The 24,979-nt window shown below is 38.4% G+C and overlaps 2 protein-coding genes across 3 annotated transcripts in view; one reads left to right on the forward strand and one right to left on the reverse strand.

Annotated features, from left to right (window-relative positions):
* Nucleotides 1–188: 188 nt before the first annotated feature.
* Nucleotides 189–23,663, forward strand: kctd3 (potassium channel tetramerization domain containing 3). 2 transcript variants are annotated; one of them, XM_084393683.1, is made up of 19 exons: nt 189–574; nt 1,151–1,204; nt 1,378–1,423; nt 1,659–1,732; nt 1,834–1,892; nt 2,009–2,089; nt 2,201–2,347; nt 4,902–4,992; nt 5,075–5,265; nt 5,349–5,464; nt 5,583–5,670; nt 6,194–6,310; nt 6,387–6,557; nt 6,634–6,789; nt 6,920–7,016; nt 8,710–8,912; nt 8,996–9,134; nt 10,281–10,846; nt 13,082–13,359. In XM_084393683.1, exons 1-19 carry the CDS (start codon nt 504–506, stop codon nt 13,144–13,146), a joined length of 2,532 nt encoding a protein of 843 aa, XP_084249809.1. In that variant the 5' UTR covers nt 189–503; the 3' UTR covers nt 13,147–13,359. The 2 variants fall into 2 exon arrangements, with proteins under 2 accessions (XP_084249809.1, XP_084249810.1); XM_084393684.1 differs by lacking the exon at nt 13,082–13,359 and adding an exon at nt 23,592–23,663 and having other exon boundaries at nt 202–574.
* Nucleotides 14,574–24,979, reverse strand: part of ush2a (Usher syndrome 2A (autosomal recessive, mild)) — a 219,274-nt gene continuing 208,868 nt past the window's right edge. Inside the window, exons 65-73 of the mRNA XM_084393685.1 lie at nt 21,716–21,922; nt 21,388–21,626; nt 20,619–20,836; nt 20,270–20,446; nt 20,060–20,143; nt 19,142–19,377; nt 17,230–17,295; nt 16,520–16,717; nt 14,574–15,612 (exon numbers count right to left, since the gene is read on the reverse strand). Coding sequence (XP_084249811.1) covers nt 15,523–15,612; nt 16,520–16,717; nt 17,230–17,295; nt 19,142–19,377; nt 20,060–20,143; nt 20,270–20,446; nt 20,619–20,836; nt 21,388–21,626; nt 21,716–21,922 — 1,515 coding nt within the window. The 3' untranslated portion in view covers nt 14,574–15,522. The remainder of the gene's footprint in view (nt 15,613–16,519; nt 16,718–17,229; nt 17,296–19,141; nt 19,378–20,059; nt 20,144–20,269; nt 20,447–20,618; nt 20,837–21,387; nt 21,627–21,715; nt 21,923–24,979) is intronic.

Consider the following 24,979-nt stretch of genomic DNA (forward strand, 5'->3'; position numbering starts at 1 on the left):
ATTTAAATGCTGTTAATTTCTTCATTTGTAAAAACTTTTTAATTAACAATAAAAAAAATATTGAGTATAGCTTTAAGACTAGAGATGTGAGAAGTCCAGCTTTCTACGCAAGACACACTTCCAAAACACTGGGCGTGGTCGGCGTCCTGTGTCAGGAATGACGCTATCCGATTGGCTGACGCTCTGATGAGTCCACAGCGTTCTAGCATCGCTCTATGGCGCCCACAACACTGAACGTAGCTTTCCCAAGTCCAATAGGCTACAGAAAAGGGCCTTTGATAATTGAAGGCCATGTTTTGAGTTGTTTATTAAAAGTCTGAATATGGAGAACACTGTGTGCGAACAGCTCCATCTCATACGCCGTTCTTGTGACGCATAGTTTATGGGTTCGCTGGGTCGTGAGGAAGAATAAAGAGAATCTTGAGGACTCCAGCTAGATCGATGCACAAACTGGATATTCAGGTCGCGTGCATTCCTCCTCGCTAACCGTGCGGAATTAGAGGATGGCTGGAATTGGGAACAGTTCAACATCTGGAATGGGTGACATCATCCAGCTGAATGTCGGAGGAATGAGGTACGCTGACGTCATGACTTCTTTACATAAACTCCGAGTCAAAACAGTTTTATTTGAGATGAAATGCTGTGCAGCGGCTTTTGGCTTTGATGTGATGCGATGAGCGCTAATATGTAACGGTAACAACCACGTCTTAAACTACAAAACACATGATTTTGAACTCGTCTTGAACAGGGCCATGAATATTATTACGTTACATAACGGGACCAAGACAATTCAGTTCCTTCATCCCCCGTTTCTACATGTCCTAAACTGTATCATGACATATCCCCAAACCCGAAAATATCTTCATAATTAAAGAAAAAATTAAACAAAACAAAAAAGTTAACAAAAAAAAAAACTAAAGAAAAAAAAAAACTTAGAAGATGCCACAATTTCCCCCAAAATACAATGTTTACTTAAATTATTAATACTATATAAATTGTGCTTTGCTATTATAATAATAAACAATTACAATGACACGTTTTAATTCAAAAATAATATTTTTTATTTGTTTTACTGTCAAAAAAAGTGAAGGAGAAAATGAAAGGAGAAAGAGAAGTGATTGCATCATACATCTTATCTACATGCTTTCAGATTTAGCACATCAAGGCAGACTCTGACGTGGATTCCTGACTCTTTCTTCTCAAGGTAAGATAAGATGTTTGAAGCAGCACCACAGCCTTGATCTCCCAAAATTATCACACCAGATATCCTCTTTGTATGCAAATTTGCTAAAACTCTATCCATTCTTGTTGAATAATTAAACTAATGTAGTCACTATGGACATTGCATAGCTTTGTATAAATTTTTTTCCTGCCCAGTTTACTTAGTGGGAGAATATCAACGCTACGGGATGAAACTGGAGCCGTGAGTAGAAATATGTATCATGCTATGATTGACCCAAAGTCCTAAGTTCCATTTGTACCTGTAATTGTGTATAAAAATTAAGAAAACAACAACAACAAGAAAATACTTAATGAATACTAAAATGTTTGATAAAAAGATTTTTTTTTTCATCAAAAAATCATCAAAAAGTTTTTCAGATGCAATAAAATTAGAAACGTTTTCCAACTCTGAATCTTTTTTTTTTTTTTCCTATAAGATATTTATTGATAGAGACCCAACAGCATTTGCACCCATTTTAAACTTCCTTCGAACTAAAGAATTGGACATGAGGTGAGATATGATATGCCTATTCGTTATCCATTTCATATCCAAGAAATATGTAGTATCTGTATAGTTTTTTATGTGTGTAATATTCCTGCTTTCTCTGATAGGGGGGTTAACATAAGTATCCTGCGACATGAAGCTGAGTTTTATGGGATTACACCATTAGGTATGGCATAACTGGACTAGACATATCTGTTAAAAACATATTTTTTATGATCACTTGCCAGTTGCATCTATGTATAATTCTTGCCTTGTGTTTTTATTTGTCACTGATATGGTTAGTCCGCCGCTTACTGCTTTGTGAAGAACTGGAGCGATCATCGTGTGGAAGTGTGTTGTTTCATGGCTACCTCCCTCCACCAGGTAGGGTGAGAGTAGATCTGTAGAAGAAAGAGACTAAAACAGTCACCGTTTCTTCCTCTCAGCCAAATATAACTCTAACATCAGTATGTGCCTGGTATTTGTGTCCTTCAGCTCTCCCAGCGAGGAGCAGTGCTGGTGGTCAGGCTGCAGCTGTTGAGGAGCGTTCAGGCCCCAGTGGTGCAGAGGGGGGTTACCTCCGTTCCTGCCCTCAGTCCTCTCTCCCTGGACCCTCTGGGGCAGATGGACCGCAAAGACTGGGTGAGTACAAGCCTGTCAGGGACCAGATGTGGTTTAAAGATGTTTAAAGATGCTGAGTAAAAAACACATGCGTGTAAATATACCACACTTTTATAAAAAATATAGTTAAAAAGACATGTATGCCCATGTATGGGTTTTTGTCTTATATTTATATCATATGATAAACAGTAGTTTAGCAATATCACACGAGCAAGAGTGCTGTCCCCCTGAGTGCTGAATATCTGTACATTTGTCTGTTTTTCAACAGCAGAACTGTTGTGTGTCTCAGAGCGAATCTCCAGTTTTTAACAAATGGAGTGAGCTTTTGATTCAGTGACCCATTCATAAAGATGGCCACTTGCTTTGTTCCTAAAATAATCAGCCTTTTGAACGAATCGGTGGAATGAATGACTGACTTAATGACTCACTCATAACGACAGTGACTTGCCGCAATCTACTGGTGGTTTTAGTTTCATATTTAGAGTATAATTGTATTTTTCATTCAAATTCATGCCTTCATGCCCATAATGTTCTGGCCACGTTATAGCCTTAAAAGTTAACGTGTAGTTAATTCAAAATTGTATCAAAATATCTATTCAATGCTTTTCTTATCTAACACAATAATGACTTTTATTGATCTTTAATGAACTTCTCAGGCATATTTAGCAAGGATGCATTAAGTTGATCAAACGTGACATTATAAAGAAATTTATAATGCTATAAATCATTTCTATTTCTAAATAAATCTGAAAACCAAAGACAGCTTCCACCAAAATATTAAGCTGCACAACTGCTATATTTATATAATAAAAATAAAAAATATATATATATATATATATATATATATATATTATATATATCATAATCATCACTGTATAATCAGTCACCTTTGATAGAGCTTGATTGTGAGCTCAGATATTCTCGGGTTTTAGTGGAATTTGAAAGCTGTATTAATGTAGCAGTGAAATAGCTGTAGAATTGGATTGGCTATTAGCTGTCTCAATACAGACTGGAGAACAGCATCTGCTCCATTCTGGTATGGACAGACAGAGAGGAGGGGGGTGGGTGTGCCATGAAGACAGTATTCCCCTTACACGCAGTAGTGCAGTAGGCAGGGTAAGGTCATTTTAAAAGGCCTTTTATGTCCTCTGTGCCCAGCAGTCATGTGAGAGAATGATGAGAGAGAGAGAGAGAGAGAGAGAGAGAGAGAGAGAGAGAGAGAGAGAGAAAAGAGCTGTAAAATTCTACCAGCAACTGAAGCGCAGTGATCCAAGCTCATACCAGGCTGAAGCCCTGCAGTGTCAGGAGCAGAACCGGCACCGGAGCGCACTCTCACAGCTGATGCTGAAACTACAGCCAAACCAGCACAGTACTATCTGGCCCAACCAAATTATAAAATTACAAAAACAAAATAACATTACCTATTGGAAAGATGCTACTAAATTACAAAAGAAGATGGAACTCTATTTACTCCTGAAAAGAGATTATAAACCAGCAGAATACCTGAGCTGTGTGAAAGAGCATAAAATGAGAAAGACCACTGTCTGGCTGTAGAGAGAGGACGGCACAGGCAGAAATGGCAGCCGCGAGAACAGAGACTGTGTTCACTGCGCTCTCAGGCAGAGGTGGAGACAGAAGAACACTTCCTGCTGCACTCTTACTATTATCACAGCATTAGATCAGACTATTTTACTAAATTACAACGATTAGAACCACATTTGATGGCATAACCAAATTCAGAAAAATGTAATCATATTTTGGGAGAAAGCTCGATCACAACAGCAGCAAAATATGTAACAGCCTGCCACAAACTATGAGAGTCAGCCAGTGGACAAAACTAAAGTCAGAAATATTTGTATCTTGTCTGAATGTAGGTACAAATGTACAAAGGTGTTTTTTTGTTTGTTTTTGTCTTAATAATTTTTCTTGTTATTTCTTGTTTATATAAATGTATTTGTTTACTGATTTATTTATTGACTTTATTGATTATTTGTTCATTGCTAGGTAGTTAACAAGTTAACGGACAGGCCTTCTTTTTATCCATTTTATTGCATTTTGGTGCATTTATTTATCACAATGCAAAATATACTGAATATCATATAGAATCCACATCACAGAGAATTTGTATAATAATTGACAGAACAGAAAAAAATAGAAAAAAATGAAAATGTGTTTGCAGATGATTTGTTGAATTGGTCTAAAAAGAAAGTTACTATAGTAATTAATAATAGGCAACAACCAGCAGTTAAAACATCATAAAATGCTTGTTACTGTATTGAAAAAAAAAAAAATATGCATAAGCTTGAAACTTCATTACTTAAATTATTAATACATTTTACTATCAGTATTACACTGTCCAATGCCACAGAAATGGAAATGGTGAAAGTTTATGTGCTAATTTCTTATATAAATCATAAATACCTTTAAACCAAAAAAGACAGTGAGCATGACTGAGTTTAGTCGGAATTTTTAATTATTATGACAAATGTAGTTTTATTTGAGTTTAATGTACATTTAGACCTATTGGTGTTTAAACATACTGGGTTATTGTTTTGTATTTTTTATGTTGAAATAGGATCACCAGTGGACCCTAGAAAGGTGCTGATTGTGGCTGGCCATCATAACTGGATTGTAGCTGCTTATGCACATTTTGTCATCTGCTACAGGTAAATCTACATATCACATGACTTTGAAATATAAAATAATAAAGGTTATACTCACCATAGGTTGACTGTGATTGTTCTTTAGGATAAAGGAATCATCAGGCTGGCAGCAGGTGTTTTCCAGCCCTTACCTGGACTGGGCCATTGAGCGGGTGGCCCTTAATGCTAAAGTTGTGGGCGGCCCACATGGAGATAAAGACAAGATGGTGGCAGCGTCATCGGAGAGCAGCATTATTTTGTGGAGCATCCAGGATGGAGGGAGCGGAAGTGAAATAGGTGTGAGGACAGAACAGAAATGAAATGCACAGTCGCTCATGTGTGTAGATTTTGTGAGATAATGTTTCTCTGTCTTTGTGAAGGTGTGTTCAGTCTCGGAGTACCCGTTGACTCTCTGTTTTTCATTGGGAGTCAGTTAGTCGCCACCAGTCACACGGGGAAGGTAGGAGTGTGGAACGCCGTCACCCAGCACTGGCAGGTAAAGCAATTCAGATTTTATACTACAACAGTCATGCCAGTTTAATTTTTTTTCATTAACAAGCATATAATCAGGTTTCATATTTGATTATGTCATTCGCAATATATCACTTGTACAGGTGCAGGATGTGGTGCCCATCACAAGCTGTGACACCGCTGGCTCCTTTCTCTTGCTGGGCTGTAATAACGGCTCAATTTACTATATTGGTAAGCTGCTTATCTTCTCTCAACTGCAGTGCATTTATTTTTTATATGACATGAGTCATTAATGAGATGTAAAACTGGCAGTAACAGAATCAGTGTTGAAAATGTAATTAAAATTGCATAAAGACATCACTTTAATTAATTTCACATAGTAAATAGGTTACAAACTCATATACAATTCATCATCCAAATGTAGTCCTGGGATGGTTGTTTAATGTTTAAAGGGATGGTTCACCCAAAAACTAAAATTTTGTCATGACTTACCCTCAAGTTTTTCCAAATCTGTATGAGTTTCTTTCTTCTGTTAAACACAAAAGAAGATATTTTAAAGAATGTTGGTAACCAAACAGTTGACGGTAGCCATTGAATTCCATAGTAAGAAAAAAAACACTATGGGAGTCAATGGGTGCCTTCAACTGTTTGGTTACCAACATTCTTTCAAATATCTTCTTATTGTACATGAAATATGTTAAATGAGAAAATGCTAAAGGAAAGACTTAACTAACCTTATTCTCTCCACTCTCAGACATGCAGAAGTTTCCGCTGAGAATGAAGGATAATGACTTGTTGGTGACAGAGCTGTACCACGACCCGTCAAATGATGCCATCACAGCCCTCAGTGTCTACCTGACTCCTAAAACCAGTGCGTCCAGTGATGGTTAATTACTCAATGAAGTGGTGGTGAGTCTGATCAGTCACTGATCTCACTGTGTTTGCAGGTGTGAGTGGGAACTGGATTGAGATAGCTTACGGAACCAGCTCAGGGGCCGTGCGTGTCATCGTTCAGCACCCAGAGACCGTTGGATCTGGTCCACAGCTCTTCCAGACCTTCACTGTCCACCGCAGCCCCGTCACTAAGATCATGCTCTCTGAAAAACACTTAGTTTCAGGTACAAACTGCACAGACACTGGACAGTATAATGAAAAATGATGGTGATCTATAATTTTGGCCTTGTTTTGTTGAAGTGTGCGCTGACAATAATCATGTACGCACGTGGACGGTGACTCGGTTCAGAGGAATGATCTCCACTCAGCCAGGATCTACTCCACTGGCCTCCTTTAAAATCATCTCATTGGAGGAGACAGAGAGCCACAGCAGCTATTCCTCCGGCAATGACATCGGTGAGAGATTTGATTGTAGATTTCCACCATATCAGGAAGTGAAGGTACAAGAAGAACTGAGAAGCTGCTATTTTCCTCCATTGTCCTGTGAGCTGAATTGCTGTTCTAATCATGTGCTGTTTCTATTCAGGTCCATTTGGAGAGCGAGACGACCAACAGGTGTTCATTCAGAAAGTCATTCCCATTACCAACAAACTCTTTGTTCGTCTCTCCTCTACGGGGAAGAGGTACATGTTGAAATCATAGACTGTAAAACAAATATATAGCAGTTGTGCAGCTTAATATTTTGGTGGAAGCTAAGCTATTTTTTTTTAATTTATTTAGAAATAGAAATGATTTATAGCATTATACATTTCTTCACTGTCGTTTTTGATCAACTTAATCCATCCTTAATGCTAAATATGGCTGAGAAGTTCATTAAAGATCATTAAAAGTCATTATTGTGTGATAAGAAAAGCACTGAATAGATATTACAAAAAGAAATAGATATTTTGATACAATATTGAATTAACTACACGTTAACTTTTAAGGCTATAATGTGGCCATATCATTATGGGCATGAAGAATGTGAATAAAAAAAGAAAATTATATTCTAAATATGAAACTAAAACCAGGTTGCGGCAAGTTTTTGTGTTGAAATACACATGATATGCAAAATAAGTATCTCATTATTTAGAATCATGAGTGTACTATTAAAAATACCTCAATATCGCCGACGTGGCATTTGATTTAACATGGCCAGTCACTGCTGTCAATTATGATACAAATCTTAGCTAAAATGTATATCATACAATATGACATAAATAACACTTGAAAAAAAAACAAGAATATTCTAATATATACACACATATATTTCATTGTTGCAGTAGTTTATCTTAAAGTGCCCCTATTATGCTATTTTAAAGTTTCCTAATGTTGTTTTGGAGTCTCCTACAACATGTTTACATGCATCAAAAGTAAAAAAACGGTTTATTTTCTCATAATATACATTTGCATATCACCACAATTTCAATGATTCTCAAACGACTCGTCAGATGGATCAATCTCTCTAAATCCCTCCTTTCCGCAAGCTACTCTGCTCTGATTGGCCAGAAAGCTCAGTCTGTTGTGATTGGTCTACCGCGTACAGCGTGCGTGTCAAAAACAAAAACAGCCATTGCCATTACAACGTCAGCTGTCCTGAGGCTTCCTACACCATAGACTAAACACAGTAACAAACAATGACGTCGATTTTACGATTTTATCAATCCGAGCGCGATTATGAAACACTGGAAGTTTTATGTAATAGTGGCCCACAACTGATTAGCAGAAGTATTTAAGTAAGACAGTGATAACGTGAGTTAGCCAGTTAGCAGGAGACCTACACAATATAAAACTCAAAATGAAGTATTTTGAACACCATCTTTCAAGAGCAAGCGATATGCGAATCCTGCATTGACCTCCGAGATTTGAGAAGCAGTCGTCAGTAAAATAAAGGGAACACAGCAAAAGTTTAGGATTATACTGCTGGGGTATCGTGGTAAAGATAAATTTTAACCACTGATTCTTCACATGCTCGTCCTTGGGCAGTGAAAAAAAACTGCCTTTCCCTTCACATTGTAGAGCACAGCGTGTTCTCGACATGATGCTGTACAGTATCTACGATTCATTTCCTTGACTCAGAGTCGACTCTTACTCTTGGAAGACAATAACTTTATATACGGTGCACTTTCAGATTTAAAACTTTGCAGGATGTTTTCATTCACTTAGAGCTATGTTACACACTACATGAAAGGTCATTTTCAAAAATCCATAATAGGGGCACTTTAACAAATAGAACCGTTTTGTAAAGGGTTACCCAGGACTAATTGATGTAATATAAAAATAGTAAATTAATGAATGAATTATTTTTGTATTGATGTTTTTCTATCTGTATTTCAGGATCTGTGAGGTGCAGTCTGTAGATGGGACTACAATCACTTGTTTTACAGTGAGGGAGTGTGAGGGCTCGAGCCGCATGGGCTCCAGGCCACGCCATTACCTCTTCACTGGCCATGCAAATGGGAGCATTCAGATGTGGGATCTCACCACCGCCATGGACACAGTCAACAAGAGCCTTGATGATAAGGCTAGGCGTGAGCCAGGTCTGATTATTACTGTACTGGAAAAAAAGGTACATCTAAAAAGCCTATTGGATTAAGTTTAATAGGATGTTACCTGTTTGCAGAGGTGGGAGGCCCTACTGAGGAGGAGCTGCTGAAGCTGCTTGACCAATGTGATTTGAGCACATCTCGCTGTGCCACGCCCAACATTAGCCCCGCCCCCTCAGTGCTGCAGCACAGCCGGATGCGAGAGTCCTGCTCCAGGTACTAGAGTCCAAAGTCGGAATTATTGGAATAAAACTGCACCACAAGATTTAACTCCTTCATGCCAATTTTGTACAGTATTTGGGGGCTAGATAAAATTTCTAATTGTGCAAATGCTGATTTTGCTGTCATTACGATATTCAAGCTCAAACAATGATAAAATTCAGCATGTGTGAATAGCTTTGGTACCAAAAAAATTTACGTTTTATATTTTCATTTATTTGGATTTGACGTGAACAGGTCTTAAAAAAAATAGTTCACCAAATAATTTATCCCATAGTGACCACAGCTGTTAAAAGAGAGATACAACTAAATGACTGCCGCTATATTCCTAGTCTTCTCTATGTGTTTCACCCATAAATCTAAATTTTGGATCCCACATACATTTATTTTGTTAAATTTGATCACATTATGTAATCTTCAATAATATGAGACTTCAAGAGTATGAGAATATGGCTTTAATAGCAATTCAACCATTTGTTTTTTAATTTAAAAGCACAGATTTAAAAATTGACAAATGTTTATGGCAGTCACACAAGATCATCCTATATTTCAGTCCTTTCCTCACTGAAAGCTCTCAGATGACTAAGAATATACTGCATATTATAGATATGCTACTTTATTACTCCTTTCTGCCCTTTTCGAAGACAGCCATGGTCATTATTACTGTCGTATGGAGAAAATCTACAAAAATATACATTTTAAGTAATATCGTAAGTGAATAATGTAAATAAATAATGACATTCATTAAATTTTTGGGGTGAGCAATTCCTTTAATGTTGTTAATGAATCTTGAGATTAACTTTGTCATCATATCCACTTTATTTTGCTACATGGAAGTAAGCTATTTTCTGTGAATGTGCAATACTTCTGATTCATTAGCTCTGCTCTGTAGGTAAATAATTAGAGGCATAACAAAGTGCAGTAAATGGTAAAACTATTTGTGCTACAAACCACTGAGATTATGATTATAACATTATGTTAAAATAATATAGTAAGAAATACCAGTTTGCAATATCAAGCAGCATAACAAGCTGTTTTATATAGCTACAAATTACTGGATGACACTGGAAGCCAGACACATTCTGCACCAACTCTTACGTTAAAATACAATATTAACAATACAATATTTTGTCATTTTTACAGTCTCCAGCTGCAGGCTCAGGAGCCCATCTTTGAGACAGCCACCTACGGAGCCCTGCGGCCGTACCGAGAGAGCCCTTTGCTGGCCCGTGCTCGACGCACAGAGAGCTTCCACAGCTACCGAGACTTCCACAGCTTAAACCTCACCAAAGCCCTGCTGGAGAACCATGGACAGTGCGGATCCACCGAGGACGAGATACGCCAGTCCGCGGGGGAGAACAGCACTGAGGACTCAGACAAAAGGAACTCTACCTTGGATCTTTGGGGGTCTAGAGCTTCCGAAACCCAGTCTGCAGCCGCACGCAAACCCCCAGACAGCCCTGGAGACCAGCGACGAAGAGTTCATTTGATGGAGGAGGGGGCTGCGGACTACAGAGCGGAGGGGGGGAGGAAGAAAGGGACATTTGAAGCCAATTTTCTAAGTAGGAAAAAGGCACCCCCGGTTCCACAGCTGAGCCCCCCACCCACAGCAGCTGATGGAGGGGGCAGCGACTCGTCCAGCACCGCCTCACCCTCGCCGACTAAAGTGGCCACATCCCCACGCCATCGCAAGGGCCCTGACGCTGCATGTGAGTGATGCTTTACTCAGATTTGTCATACACAGAGGTCATACCAAATACAATAATCTCAAGGTATTTCAGAAGAGAAGCGTTTCAGGATGTAGATGTGAATGTTGATCATAAGGTTTGGCAGGACGGCAGCTGGCAGCTAAAAAACTCACTGTGTACAGAACTAAAGGGAAAATCCTCCACAGAAATGGCCGCTTGGCTTTTCTTCATGTGTCTTGTTAACTAGTTTAGATTTTATTTTGCTCTCTCTTATCTGCTTTTTACAAGCTTAAAAATTAGATACATTTGCCTAAAGTTCACTGGAGCAAATAATAAAAAAAACTGACTTGACGCAATCAATTTTATTCAACTAATTAGAGTTATGGGGCCTCAACTATAAAATCTTGCATAGAAACCATCCTACATTTGGCCTAAGATCATTTCTCAAATGTGTGATTTAGAGAAAAGACTCTCCTCCAGATGTCCAAATCCTTTACTTGAGAGTGAAGCAAGAATTGCTTAGACTAAATTCACCCTCGTATCATTTAAAACCCATTTCTTTCATGGGTCAACAAACGATACGTTTATCACAATGTCTGGGCTGCTCTCTCCATACAATGAACGCGGATGGAGACCAGGTCTTCTCAAACTCCATAAAGATTAGAGAATGTACTGTACAATTCGGCTAATACTTTATAGTCAGAGGACTGTCTGAGGAACAGAATGAAGTTGAAGTTACAATTGAAAGCCTTGTCTTGATAATCTGTGTTGACATCCGAGGTCCTCATTTGCTATCATTGTATGGAAATGATCAGTTTGGATACTCCGCTCCTTTATACATGGGTTGAAGTACATGCAGGCAGATTTTTGGTAGACTATTGCTTTAATGGCTTGCTATTCTCTTATAAATTGTTGCTTTTTAAAAAAATGCTACTGTCCACTAACGGTACCTTCAAAACACTATGATGCACTTTATTGTCTGTCTTTACATCCCTTTATAAAGGATTGAAAAGGTGAACTTCAACTAATGATCAGGTTTGAAGTGCAGGTTAGACTCCACTGCTGCTGCCGTTCAAACGGTTTGCTCTCTGTGAACTTTCAGCATGCGTCTGCAGGAGATTTTTTCTTGCTCTATCTATTTTTGGGATTCATTCAGTGCCTTTTGTTAATTAAGATGCCGCGAGAAATCAAAACAGATTTAGCTTTTTTCCTGATGTGAGGGGTTGGGTTAGTTGGATTATCCCATTATGCAACTTGTTTAAGAGAGAAAAAGGAAAAAGCATGTTTAAAAGACAGCTGTCAGTTTAAAAGGTAATGCACAATTCAAAATAAAAAGTACAATTCGTACTAATGGATTTTCTCTGTATTTACGTCTAATGTCTAAATTAATCAACATGTTGTGAATAATGTCATTACAAAGCATAATTTTATAATTTGCATTTCGACTTCTGTTAACAAGAATACATGGTACTGGATTATTTATATTTGACATGGATCTTATTTTGCATTGTAAACTGATGAGCATGGTCACTTTTCCCCAGCCATTACACTTTGTGTACAGGATATATATCCTACCAGAGAGAAATATACAGTATATCAGTGATACATATCCAATATAGGCTATTAATATAGTTACATGTTGCAAGTGAGATTATTATTATTAATTGTACCTAAATAGAAGCCTTTAACAAAGTATGTACTTATTACTATGATGGGAATGATGAGATCTCATCAATGCTATGCAATAAGTGTAAACATTTTATTGACATTAGGCCACATAGCCTGAAATTGAATAGAGTAAAAGAAAAGCAGAAAGTTCTTTGGACAACAGCATGAAGCTAGGAAAATGAATGAAAAGAATTACCCCTTGGAAAATCTGCATGTTTAACCTGTCAAGTCCTAAAATTATGTTGTTCATAAATCTATAAAATCCTTTTTAAGGATTAAAAAAGAAAAACTGGTTTGCTGGTGTTTTTTATAACAAAATCGGATATGCATACATTTGTTTTTGATAAAATAAATAAATAATTGCAGAAATTATTATTTTTTGTCTCTATCCACTAGTCCTAACTATTAAATAACTTTTGTGAGCAATCTAAATTAATTTTTTTTTTCCATTGAACATTTCTATAAAAAGATTCCCATGTCATTTATTTTCTCTCTGTTATTTTTCAGTGATGGGGAATATTAAATGACAAGAGTATGATACTTTATGCTTGCATTCAGAAATAGTCACAACCTGATTTATGTTTTCAGCCTGGATACTGTATGATTTCATCTCCAGGCAAGATGAGTCCTCTTCATTTCAATATGCAGATTAGGTATGTTATATCTAACAAGACTGCTTTATGTTTTATCATATCAAGACTGTTTTATCTTACCTGCTGCGCAGATCATGGTGTGGCTTAAAGAGGAAATTACAGCTCATGCTACATGAAATATGGAAAGAAATATGTGAAAATGGTACAGTACATGCACTGCAGATTGGTACTCAGCTTCTGTACATCTCCAGTGGCACAATAAAGTAACCAAATAGAACTGACTCTTTGCTTTTTTTTTAATAAGTATGGAAACATCAACATTACAAGCACAACTTTTTTACATTTCACAACTTAGATCAATGATTGTCCATATATAGGAGCACTTGTTCCATCGTACAAGACACAATAACCACACAAACCTCTGATTAAACTTAGCGTAAGCTGTTTTACAAAAAAATAAAAATAAATTATTGCAACAATAAATAATACTGACCATCTTTTAAAAAAAATACATGTAAAAATATGATTTTTTAGGATAGTGCCATTTCAATTGTACTAATATCTATGTGAAATAATAATAACGTGTATAAATATATTCACACTTGACAGGTTTAAAACAACCTATGAAAAACATCCACATGTGACATTGATGAACATTTTTGCAGTTTAACTTGACATTTAAGACACTTTGTCCATTGGCATCATCACAGTTGCGTACACACTACTGCTCAGTCTAGCAGGCACAACACCACGTTAGCTGTCATTTCCATTAACTCTTTCCCCGCCATTGACGGACTTTTCCAGCTTTCCTTGTTTTCACTGTTATACGATAGGGGGCGCTATTACGCATCTTCTAAAGGGGTACTAAAGTTCCCATTGTGTGTAAAAATATTGCTTATTGTTTGTTTGTTTTGTTTAAAACCAAAAGCTCTGTATTTTCTTTTGATACATGGCATGTTCAGATATTTATACAACAAAATATTCTAGGGGCCATGAAAGTTTTGTGCTGACGATGGCTGGCAACTTTTTTTAATGCTGGCAGGGAAAGAGTTAATACAGATAGTCTAGGTCTAGGATGTGTCTACTGGACTGATTATCTTTCTCATTCATGTGTCTGTAGAGACAGAAGAAGTGGACTTCCTCTCTATGTTGGCATGAATAATTTGGAGACTCAGTTCATTAATACTTTATGATTGCGGTAATATTTCATAGCTACACAGCCATTCATAAGACTCCATTTAAAGCTATAATACTACAGTGCTATTTTAAGAACAGTTTGCTTCCTCTCTGCATCAATGCTAAGCACATTTTACAGCAAAGATCATCTATGTCCGATAATAACATGTACAAGTATGAAATCAGACTAACTAAATTTCAATAGAAGTATAGTTCCAGATCAATTCAGTCTATCATTTAAGTCTTTACCTCTCCAAAAGTATTTTTTTAGGTGTATGCAGAAACACCATGCAATTTTTTATTTATTTTTTGGTGGCACCAGTGGTAGTTCTGTCTCACTTGACGCTCTACATAAGACATACGTAACCAAAGGGGGGTGGGGGGTTAGGTATTAAGAATCATTTTGCTAACTTTCTTAATGTCCCATTGGAAAAAGGTCATAAGAGTTTTGGGCGACATGACGAGGGGTAAATAACGCCAATTTTCAGTTTGCAAATGATCTGGTGAAGGTGAAGGTGAAACTCGACTGGATTTAAAAATGTCACTGTAATGGATTTTGTACCTCCAACAATACCGCAAGATAGTTATAAAAGATTTGGGGAAATTCTATTTAAAATCCACTTAGCTTAAAAAAATCAAGTTGGAATGGGCATTACGCTTCTGGGGCCGGATTCATAAAACATTCTTAAGAACAAAATTCTTCTTAACTGCTATTTTGTTCTTATTTTCTAACTTAAGAAAAAAGATAAGAATAATTCTGTTCCCCAAAATTCCTTTTTTCTTAAGGTTGTTTTTAAGATTAATTGACTGAATTGTACTTAGGAACATTCTTACGAACTTCTTAGAATTTATCTTAAGAATTGTCTCGTGAATCCAGCCCCTGGGTCTATGAGGGGAAAATCAAGGCTTGTGAGTGTGTGAAACCCTGAAAACACGATATACAAAAAGACTTTCTTTTAAACAAAATAAAAGGACTATAAGCACGTAGTAACGTAAATAAGTCATTCTATGATTAATATGGAAGCAATGAAGTCAGAGGTAGTCAATATGCACTTACACTAACACATCTCTGACAAATAAAAAAAAATTCCAGCATTATGAAAAACAGATGTTTTCCAGTTACATTCCACTATGTTTTATCATGGACAAACCAATATACTATCACTGCCTTATTTTATGGTTGTAAATGTGAAATTCACTCATCTGCAGAATAAGTTGGAGAAGAATTCTATTCCCAAGGTCGTTCTCCGTATGAAGGCTTTACAAGTGAGTGTCTGTAAACATGGTTTGCTCCTTCTTCACTGAGCTGTAGCTTTTAATAGTCTCCCCAAACTCCTCATCACCCACATACTGCAAAAAGAAAATAGTCATCATCAGCTATGACAGATTAAAAGAAAGTTAGAATGAACAGCATTTCAATTCAATACAGTTTTTGTACAAATGTCAAGTCTTTATTTTTACTTAAATGCATCCCTGCTGAATGAAAGTATTACATTCTTAAAATGAAGATTAGCCCATGATTTACTCACCCTCAAGTCATCCTAGGTGTATCTGACATTCTTCTTTCAGACGAATACAATCGGAGTTATATAAAAAAAATGTCCTGGCTCTTCCAAGCTTTATAATGGCAGTGAATGGCCGTTTCGGTTAAAAGTCCATTAAAGTGCATTTATCCATGATAAAAGTGCTCCACACGGCTCCGGGGGGTTAATAAAGGCCTTCTCTGAAGCGAAGCGATGCATTTGTGTCAGAAAAATACGCGCGTTCACGTGAGACTGGTGTTCCAGCGTATGACGAACAGTCTCTCGTGAACGCGCGTACGACAGTTAGATGCACTTTTATGGACTTCAAAACAGAAACGGCCATTCACTGCCATTATAAAGCTTGGAAGAGCCAGGACATTTTTTAATATAACAACGATTGTATTCGTCTAAAAGAAGAATGTCAGATACACCTAGGATGACTTGAGGGTGAGTAAATCATGGGCTAATCTTCATTTTTGGGTGTACTATCCCTTTAAAAAGAAAACCTTTGAACGGAAGTGTGCATATTTATCATATCACTCTGTATAATACAACATTTGCTCTCAAATCAATAATATCATATAAATGTATTTATTTGTAAAGTAAGCAGGGTAGTGTACCGTCAGCCCATTAGCATTGACATGTTTTTTTCTTGCAAAGGTGATACAAAATCTTTCCATGTCAGCCCTTATGAGTAATAATATAATTATTATTATTATGAGACACTATCTCACCATTCCGCTGTCAGTGCCGTGCAGGTCAGCGTCCCATGATTTCTTATCTTGAGTGTCGATCAGCTGACTAACACTCCGATGCAAGGAATTCTGGGAATAGGCATGGCTCAGCTGGCTCTGGCTGGGAACGCGCAGCACAGACATGCTGGCCTGATAGCTGAGGTTGCTGGTGCCTCCGATCTTAGTGTCAGTCAAACCCTGCTATATCAACATGAAGCACAAACACCCACATCACTGCACATTCAGTCTCTCAATCACGTGCAGCAGCGAGTCACTTGATGAGCAAACAAGGGGTTCATAACAACCCAACTATACACATTCTGCATGCAATGCCAGTCAACTGCAAAACAAAGTCCAAAACGTAACGGAAATGGAATGAAATAGAATCACACATGAAAAGAGACTAGATTTTTACTGTTTTTTTTATACAAAAAAAGGACATGAGTGCTTGTTCATGCAAAAGTGCAAATGTCTGTAATATAAATACTTAGATATTTGTAATTAGTATAAGAAAGAGTAATAGTGAGTTTCCTCACTAAGAAAAGGGCAAAACATGCCAATGCAGCAGGCCATGGTGATAATCTATTCCTGAATACATCTCAGAGAGCTTGTACCTCAGTGTGCATGGCAAAACGCTTTAGTGTTATACTGCAGGTGGAGTCCGGTATATTGTCAAACTGGGAAGAGGAGAGAGAGAGGAGTGTGCTTACCATCGGTGCATCGGGCTGAAGCAGAGCAGTAGAAGCATGATTAGAGCAGAGTTCAGAGGAAGGGCTCTGGAGCAGATCAGAAACAGAGCAGATTCAAAGAGAAAGGCCACAGTTTAAAGGTTGGGAGTGTATATAGGAGTATACAGTATGTTTAGTTCACACGCTCTGCTCTTTCCCACGAGTCATTGAGGAAGTTTTCATGTTCTGAATTGAACACTAGAGGGCTGCTTATTGAATATTGCTCAGTATGCACTCTATACTGCCTACTTTTTTTTTTTTTAAATAGTATGTGAAACAGAATTCACGTAACGACAAACGTGATTTTTGTCACATGACCTCATCAGATTGTATGCTTAATTCAGCTTCCAGGTATAAATATGGGTGAATTTTGCATTTGTAAAACAGTTATAAATCTGTCTTATAATTCGAGCAGTCAAATAATGAGTCAAGCAAGAATGCATGGTCAAGTCAAATGCATTGCATTGTGGGAATACCCAGCATACACTGCGCATACGGTAGTTCTCTGGATATTTTATAAAGAAAATATGGATACTTAATGCAGTATGTATACTATATGCCAGCAGCCATGTCACCCTGTAGCCCAAGACTGGTTGCCCACTGAAGCTAAGCAGGGCTGAGCCTGGTTAGTACCTGGATGGGAGACCTCCTGAGAAAAGCAGGTTGCTGCTGGAAGAGGTGTTATTGAGGCCAGCAGGGGGTGCTCGCCCTGTGGTCTGTGTGGGTCCTAACGCCCCAGTATATACTGTCAAAGAGCACCGTCCTTCGGATGAGATGTTAAACCGAGGTCCTGACTCTCTGTGGTCATTAAAAATCCCATGGCACTTCTCGTAAAGAGTAGGGGGTGCAACCCCTGATGTCCTGTCCACATTCCCTCCAATGGCCCTTGCCAATCATGGCCTCCTAATAATCCCAATCCACTGAATTGGCTCTATCACTCTCTCTCCTCTCCACCTATAGCTGGTGTGTGGATGCTGCACACTGGTGGTGGTTGAGGAGAGACCCCGACATGATTGTAAAGCGCCTTGGGTGTACAGTAGTACATATGAAAGCGCTATATAATGCCTCATTCATTCATATACACTACTGTTCAAAATTTCGGGTCGATTTTTAAATGTGTTTGAAAGAAGTTAACAGCCTGGAAATCCAGACCTAAATCTAAAAGATTAATGATTAAAGATGAACTTGCTGAGCAAATTCAATTGAAATTCAAATTCAATTGCTCTCGCGAGAACTCTGGATTACCAGGGTAAGAAGTTAAGCTCCTCACAGCTGAATTTATTTGTTTAAAATACAGTAAAAACAGCAATAATGTGAAATATTATTACAATTTAAAATAAATGTTTTCTCTGTTAATATATTTGAAAATGTAATGTATTTTTGTGATGGTAAAGCTGAATTTTCAGCATTATTACTTCAGTCTTCAGTGTCAAATGATCCTTCAGAAATCATTCTATTATCTGATTTGCAGCTCAAATTTAATAAAAAAATTAAAATCTTATTTTATCTTATTTTTTTGTGGAAAACGTGACGCATTTTTCCAGGATTCTTCAAAAGAACAGCATTCATTCAAATAGATATCTTTTGTGAACAGTAGTGTATAAATAGTAAGAGTAGTATGCTAATCTGAACATAGTTATAGCGTCCATGACTATGACATTGCCTCTGTCATTGTCTCTATCGCCATACAGTAGCAGTGAGAAGAGAAGAGTTAGCACTCCCTCTTCTGGACATCTGAAGGAAATGCATGTTGCAGCTGTGAGTGTAAACATCTGAAAAATAATCTGTAACTTTTGTGTTCCACTTCTATAATTTAACATACACCTTTATGAAATTATTACAATTTGTAGAATGTTACCATTAAGAAAAAATTAGCTTTTTTTCAGTCTCTCACCAAATAGGAGTCATTAGGCGGATACTTGGTGCTTCTCCTCTGCAGGGGCACTATTGGAGGTCTCTCTCTGATGAAGGGAGGCTTGCTCAGGGCTCTTCTCAGCACCACACCCATTATCAGAGCCAGCAGCAGCAGACCCAGGAACGCCATAAGAATGATGAACCATAACTCGTTATAGAACTTGTATTCAGCCCCATACAAACCTGTTTTACCTCCAGAACTGGACTCCACTGCATCTGTGGGCAACAAGTGAGATGCTTAGATTAGTAAAAACAGAGAAAGAATAAAAAAAAAATAATAATACAAATATTTAGTCTTAAATGGGAAGAGTTTAGCAGCTATTCCACAGCTTACTCTCAATAATACTGAATAAAAGAGGAAATTATTTTATTAAAGTAAATTGAGATATAGATTAACATAATGACTGCCGGTACTTTCGTATTACCTTGCAACCTTTTGCATTGTCATTAAAATATATTATAATTATATAAATAATTGTCTAATTATACATTGCATTATTTGCTGCAAATGACGTGAAACCACACCCATATTTACAGTAAATACAGTATGTTCATCATATTTTCATTTTGGTAGCTTAATGCCAGAAGCGTTTCACCACATGAAGTTCTGGCGGTTCGAAAGTAGTAAAAAATGTGTCTGCAACGAGGGTGTTTTTAGTTGCATTCAGTGTGCAGTGTGACATCCAGTGTGACTTAAACAATTTATTATATCATTTCAATTCCTAAAAAGTTTTTACAATTTATTTACACGGCAAAACCATTATAGTGAACGGAGCTTCAATGAGCACTATGAGTTTGCAACACTGATACTGGCACAGGAACAGCTCGGCTCAGACAGAATGGAGACATTGCTCGCTTTTTCCAATCACTTTCACCTGCCAGGCCTGAGTAAACATACCTATACCAGTGGCCGTATTGTATTTAATGACAGGAGAGCTGGCGCTGCCGCTGTCAGTGGTGCAGGTAACTTGAAATGCAAAGGCTGAAGTGAAAAGAGACAGGAGAGATGATGAGAGAGGGGACACTTGTAAGACAGAAAAAAGTCTGGCTCGCCTATGGGCCAAATCAGACCCAGCCCGAGGTCATAGTAGAACCATAATTGTCATACTTTTATCAGAAGTGCGTGGGATGTGCAGTGAGCTGTGGAAGCCGCTGTAGATGCGCAGGTTGTTCTCAGTTAGACTGTACTCTGCCAGAGGCCCGTTCAGAGAGAAAGAGCCACTCCAATCCAAAAACACATTGGTAAGGTTACTCTGCACCACAAACGGCTCCTTATACTGAGGAGCTACAAAGAAACCAGAGAGGGGTTTGATTAATATGCCATAAAGTGTAGAAATCATTTTTCAAGAATTTCAGATGGTAAAAGGTATGACTGGGAGTGCATGTATAATTTCCGTTAGCAACAAGTAATCAGAGCCACACATTACTTCGAGTCCCGAACAGGAGCGAGTCCTTACGTTCTTTAAGTGTGGTGATGGAGACCCAGTCAGACACAGTGCTGCCCATGTTATTGTAAGACACCACACACAGCTCATAGTTGGCATAGGGCAGTAAGCCAGTGATGTTGAAGCTTTGCCCCAACCCAAAGAACTTGATTTCCACCGGGCCAATGGCACAAGGTACAGGTACCGGCTGCAGAGGCTGAGGACAGGATGATCGCATGTGGAGCTCGCAGCTGCAGAGATGGGAGTGAATGGGGGACAATTATTTATGCTTTAGTTTACCTTAATACACTTCCATTCGAAAGTTTGGGGTCAGCACGATTTTTTACGAAATTAATCGTTTTATTCAGCAAGGACAGAGTAATGCCTGCTGAAAATTCAGCTTTGCCATGAGAGGAATGAATTACATTTTAAAATACATAAAAATAGATAACTAATATTTTAAATTTCAATACTAGGTCACAATATTACTATTTTGTAAAATTGCCTCGGTGAGCAAGAGTAATTAGCTTTTTAAACACTTCCTCGTTCTGCCTTAGGACATAAAAACGATATAGTCCCACCTCAAACTCATGCCATCATTGGTTGTTGTGTTGCTATGTCAAACTGCTCGAACAAAGAAAACAACGTTTTCATGTTTTGAATACTTGACAAAATATTTTAACATGGTAGAAATCACATACCTCAGCTTTAACTATTAATATTGACTTTTACCACCGAATTACTACAGAATTAGTGATTATATTATCATGCAAATTAAAAAAAAATTCTATGAGATCTGCACCTCTCAATAATGCCATTGGGCTGAAGAGGCATGTCCCATGCTACCCGAGCTGAGCGGGAGGTGAGGGCGACTGTATGTGGCGGGGACTGCTGGGCCGGGGCAGAGGCCTGGGTGCGGAGCTCACTCAAGGGGCCTCGGCTGCAGCACAGGAAACAGGTGCAGGCTTCCACGCCGACAGAATACACTGTAAAGGGCCTAAGACCATGGAGAGTCTGCTGTTGGGAAGTCCCCTCAGACAGCTACACACACACATATGAAAGAGTTAAAACTCTATTAATATACATTCTTAGTTGTTTATATATGTATAAGAATATGTATACTTATGTACCAGCTGGTACAAGTCCTTGTTTTGTGTGAAGACTCTGTAGAGGCTGACAATGCCGTTTGGCTTGTTGGGTGGGCTGATGTCCACCACAGCTGAGGTGGCGTGGATGTGCAGGAACTTAAGCGGGCTCATCCCCTCTGGAGGAGCTGGACCTGTGTGACCTTGAGCCCAGGGGCTTCCAGCGCGACCTGCTGAGTTTACAGCCCACACCTAGATGGCCAAAGTTAAACAACACAACACATGAAATCAGGTATTTATGCTGAACAGCATTCATTAAAATGATATATATATAAATTCTTCTTAATAATAATATCAAAACAAAATCATTATTATAAAATCAAATAATAATAATAATAATAGTAATAATTATTATATTTTATAGTACACACATAAAAACCAGTTCAAAATGCTTCATGGTTCAGAATATGCACAAAATATATATATAAAAAATGTCTTATTTTAATTGACATTAAAGGGGCAATTCGTCGTTGACGAGATGGGCTTTTAATAGGACTCGTCTGTCTATGGAGTAGAAACGGAAAAAAAATTACAATCGGTGCTACATGACGAGGGAAAAAAAGGTTTGCTGTGTCCGAAATCCCATTCTTCCCTACTATACAGTATGCGAAAAACAGTACGCCAACAGAGTAGTATGTCCGAACATATAGCATTTGAAAAACAGTAGGCAAAAAGTGCCCGGATGACCTACTACTTCCGGCAAGATTTTGAAGTGTGCATTCGATGGACACTTTACTATCCCATGAGGCCACAGGAGAGGATTTATGAATGAAGGTGATGTGACAAAACTGACGCTGGTAGGTCACGTGATAATGACGACATGGCGGATGTAGTACGTCCCGATTATATTCATACTACACTCATTCATACTATATAGAACATACTTTTTTAACGCTTGCAAAGTAAGTTCAAATTCAAATGTAGTACCTACTCAGGCAGTACGCGATTTCAGACGGTTGTGAAGCTCCAGTTTGCCAAAAACTTCAATACCCATAATGCACTTTTGATTTTGGCGCTGTCCCTCTGTCGATCTGACTATAACATGAGGTTACAGTCTATTGTACAATATTGTACAGACAATAGACAATACAGTCTATTGTAGTCTGTCTATTACAGTTATCTACTGTAACGTGGATGATGCAAAATCATCCGACGGACCTTTGCTAAAAAATGTCTGGGTGCAGGTAACAAAGAGAAAGAGCATATATTGTTCATTTACATATACTACGGACATTGTAACAATTCAAAGCTGGTTGAAAATCGGTGAACTTATCCTTAAAGCCCGTGACACACTAAGCCGATGTCAAAGAACTAGCGGCGATGAAAGCCGATTGTGTTGTCTGGGCCACAAAGCTGTGCTTGAACATGCCGCAAAGACTACAGCCAACTGCCAACTAACATGTGTTTTAGGCCTGCGTGTAAGGCATAAAAATGATCAAAAGTCTATATTCGTCATTCAAAAAGTGAAAGTGAAACTAGGACTGCAGATATACAAACCGTAAACAAAGCAGTGCTTGGTAACCATTTTGAAAATCAATCATGCCGATTACTTTCTTCATTCCCGACAGATGCTCACTGACGGAATGACGCTGGTCGACAGACGACCGTCGGTTTGGTGTGTTATGGCCCTTAAAAGTTATATCAATTTATGTTATAAATAAATTTCTCTCTTTTTTACTACCTGCTAGACCACAGCGCCAACATGTAGCATTGTTTTTCCAAACCTACTACCATTTTTTGGGTCGTAACCCACCAGTTGAGACCGACTGGTATAGATGTGCATGAGAAAAGGAAGGAACTTTATTATGCAAAGCTACAGGTGAGTGTACTGAGATGCCTGTGGTCTCTCTAACACCTACAGGGCTGATATAAGACCGGATCTGATACAGACACCGGCTCTGAAGTGGCCCAGCAGACAGAATGGAGACTCGGCACCATCCTACTCTTGAAGAGGAGTCACCTTCACCTGATGGACCCACCTGGCGCCTTTTGCAAAAGGAAACTACCCATTCAACTACTTTGAGGAGTCAGTAGTCTTGCACTCTCTAAGCCCTGCAGTCGTTAATAGCCAAAACATCAGCATCCATTACAGAATCACTCCGGCCTGAATCTACATGAAAATTAAATTTCACCTTCATCAAGGAGTAAATGAACACATGGAAAGGTGAAGTAATCTTATTTACTAGACGAGCTGTTTGTATAATTACACAGGAAGAGTAGGAAAAGGTCAGCTGGGGTCACTATTTGCATGGGTAAGTAATTTGTAGATTGTCAGTTATAATAGAGGCGGCAGATGGATGTTCCTGTGGATAGGGTTAAATTAGCCTCAATAATAGGCAATTACACCGTGATCAATCCAGATGATAGATCTAAGTGGCAATACGCACAGACTGCATGAGGCACCGGCTGATTTCACATTCCCATCCGAAGCCGTTCCACTGCCAAACTGACGACTAGACGTGCTGGAGCGCAAGTGGGTGACGGAGGTCTTGTGGGGTGACAGAAGAGAAGGAGGGCAGTCACGGAAACAGCCTCTTGTCACCCAAAGAGAGAAAAGGTCACGTTGGCAGGAAGACAGTGAGGAAGAAAGAGTGACACTTTCGAGTGCGTGTGGCCAAAAGCGGCGTTATGAATGACACGGGACAAAGAAGTGCGATAACCTTAATTTCTCACTGATAAATCATTCCGATTCCCGGATAGGAATTTTGTGAAAAGAGATATGAGTGCTACGTTTTAAAGTGGAGTCAGGCAGGACATCTTCATGCCCTTGTATGCGGCGCAGACGTTTTATTGCCACCGAAGCACTTGCATACAGAGCTGTAATTAACGCGGGAAAATAAAACTATTTCATGAGCGCGCTCTAATGGATGTGGGTGTACACCACTGGGGCCGAATCTGCCCGGAGACAGATCCTCATTGGCCGTGGCCACGCCCCCAGTTATGGACACAGGGCCAAAAGTTCCCTTTTCTGTTATGAGCACTAGGCTAATTAAGATTTTACATAAAAGTGTCAATAAAATATGTAGCCTCTTAACATGGGATGGGTTTGATTTCACAGGGACACATGCCCTTGTGTGAGAACAAGTAAAACGAAACACAACAAAAAGGGAGATGACTCCGTGACATTAGGACAAAAACATAAAGATGGTAGTGGTGGTAGTCCCGACTACTTGAAACTTCAACTGGTCGACGAACAGAATTTGATACCATTAAATAAGCAGACATAGACATACATGACACATTCAGTAT

The sequence above is a fragment of the Rutilus rutilus genome (assembly GCF_951802725.1).
Source record: "Rutilus rutilus genome assembly, chromosome: 21".
Taxonomy (NCBI): Eukaryota; Metazoa; Chordata; class Actinopteri; order Cypriniformes; family Leuciscidae; genus Rutilus; species Rutilus rutilus.

What these genes read in the sequence shown, in the direction of transcription:
- kctd3 (XM_084393683.1), top strand. Translation starts at nt 504, where the DNA reads ATGGCTGGAATTGGGAACAGTTCAACATCTGGAATGGGTGACATCATC. An exon ending in TTATGGGATTACACCATTAG is followed by an intron (nt 1,893 to 2,008) that starts GTATGGCATAAC and finishes TGATATGGTTAG; the next exon opens with TCCGCCGCTTACTGCTTTGT. An exon ending in TAAGGCTAGGCGTGAGCCAG is followed by an intron (nt 8,913 to 8,995) that starts GTCTGATTATTA and finishes ACCTGTTTGCAG; the next exon opens with AGGTGGGAGGCCCTACTGAG.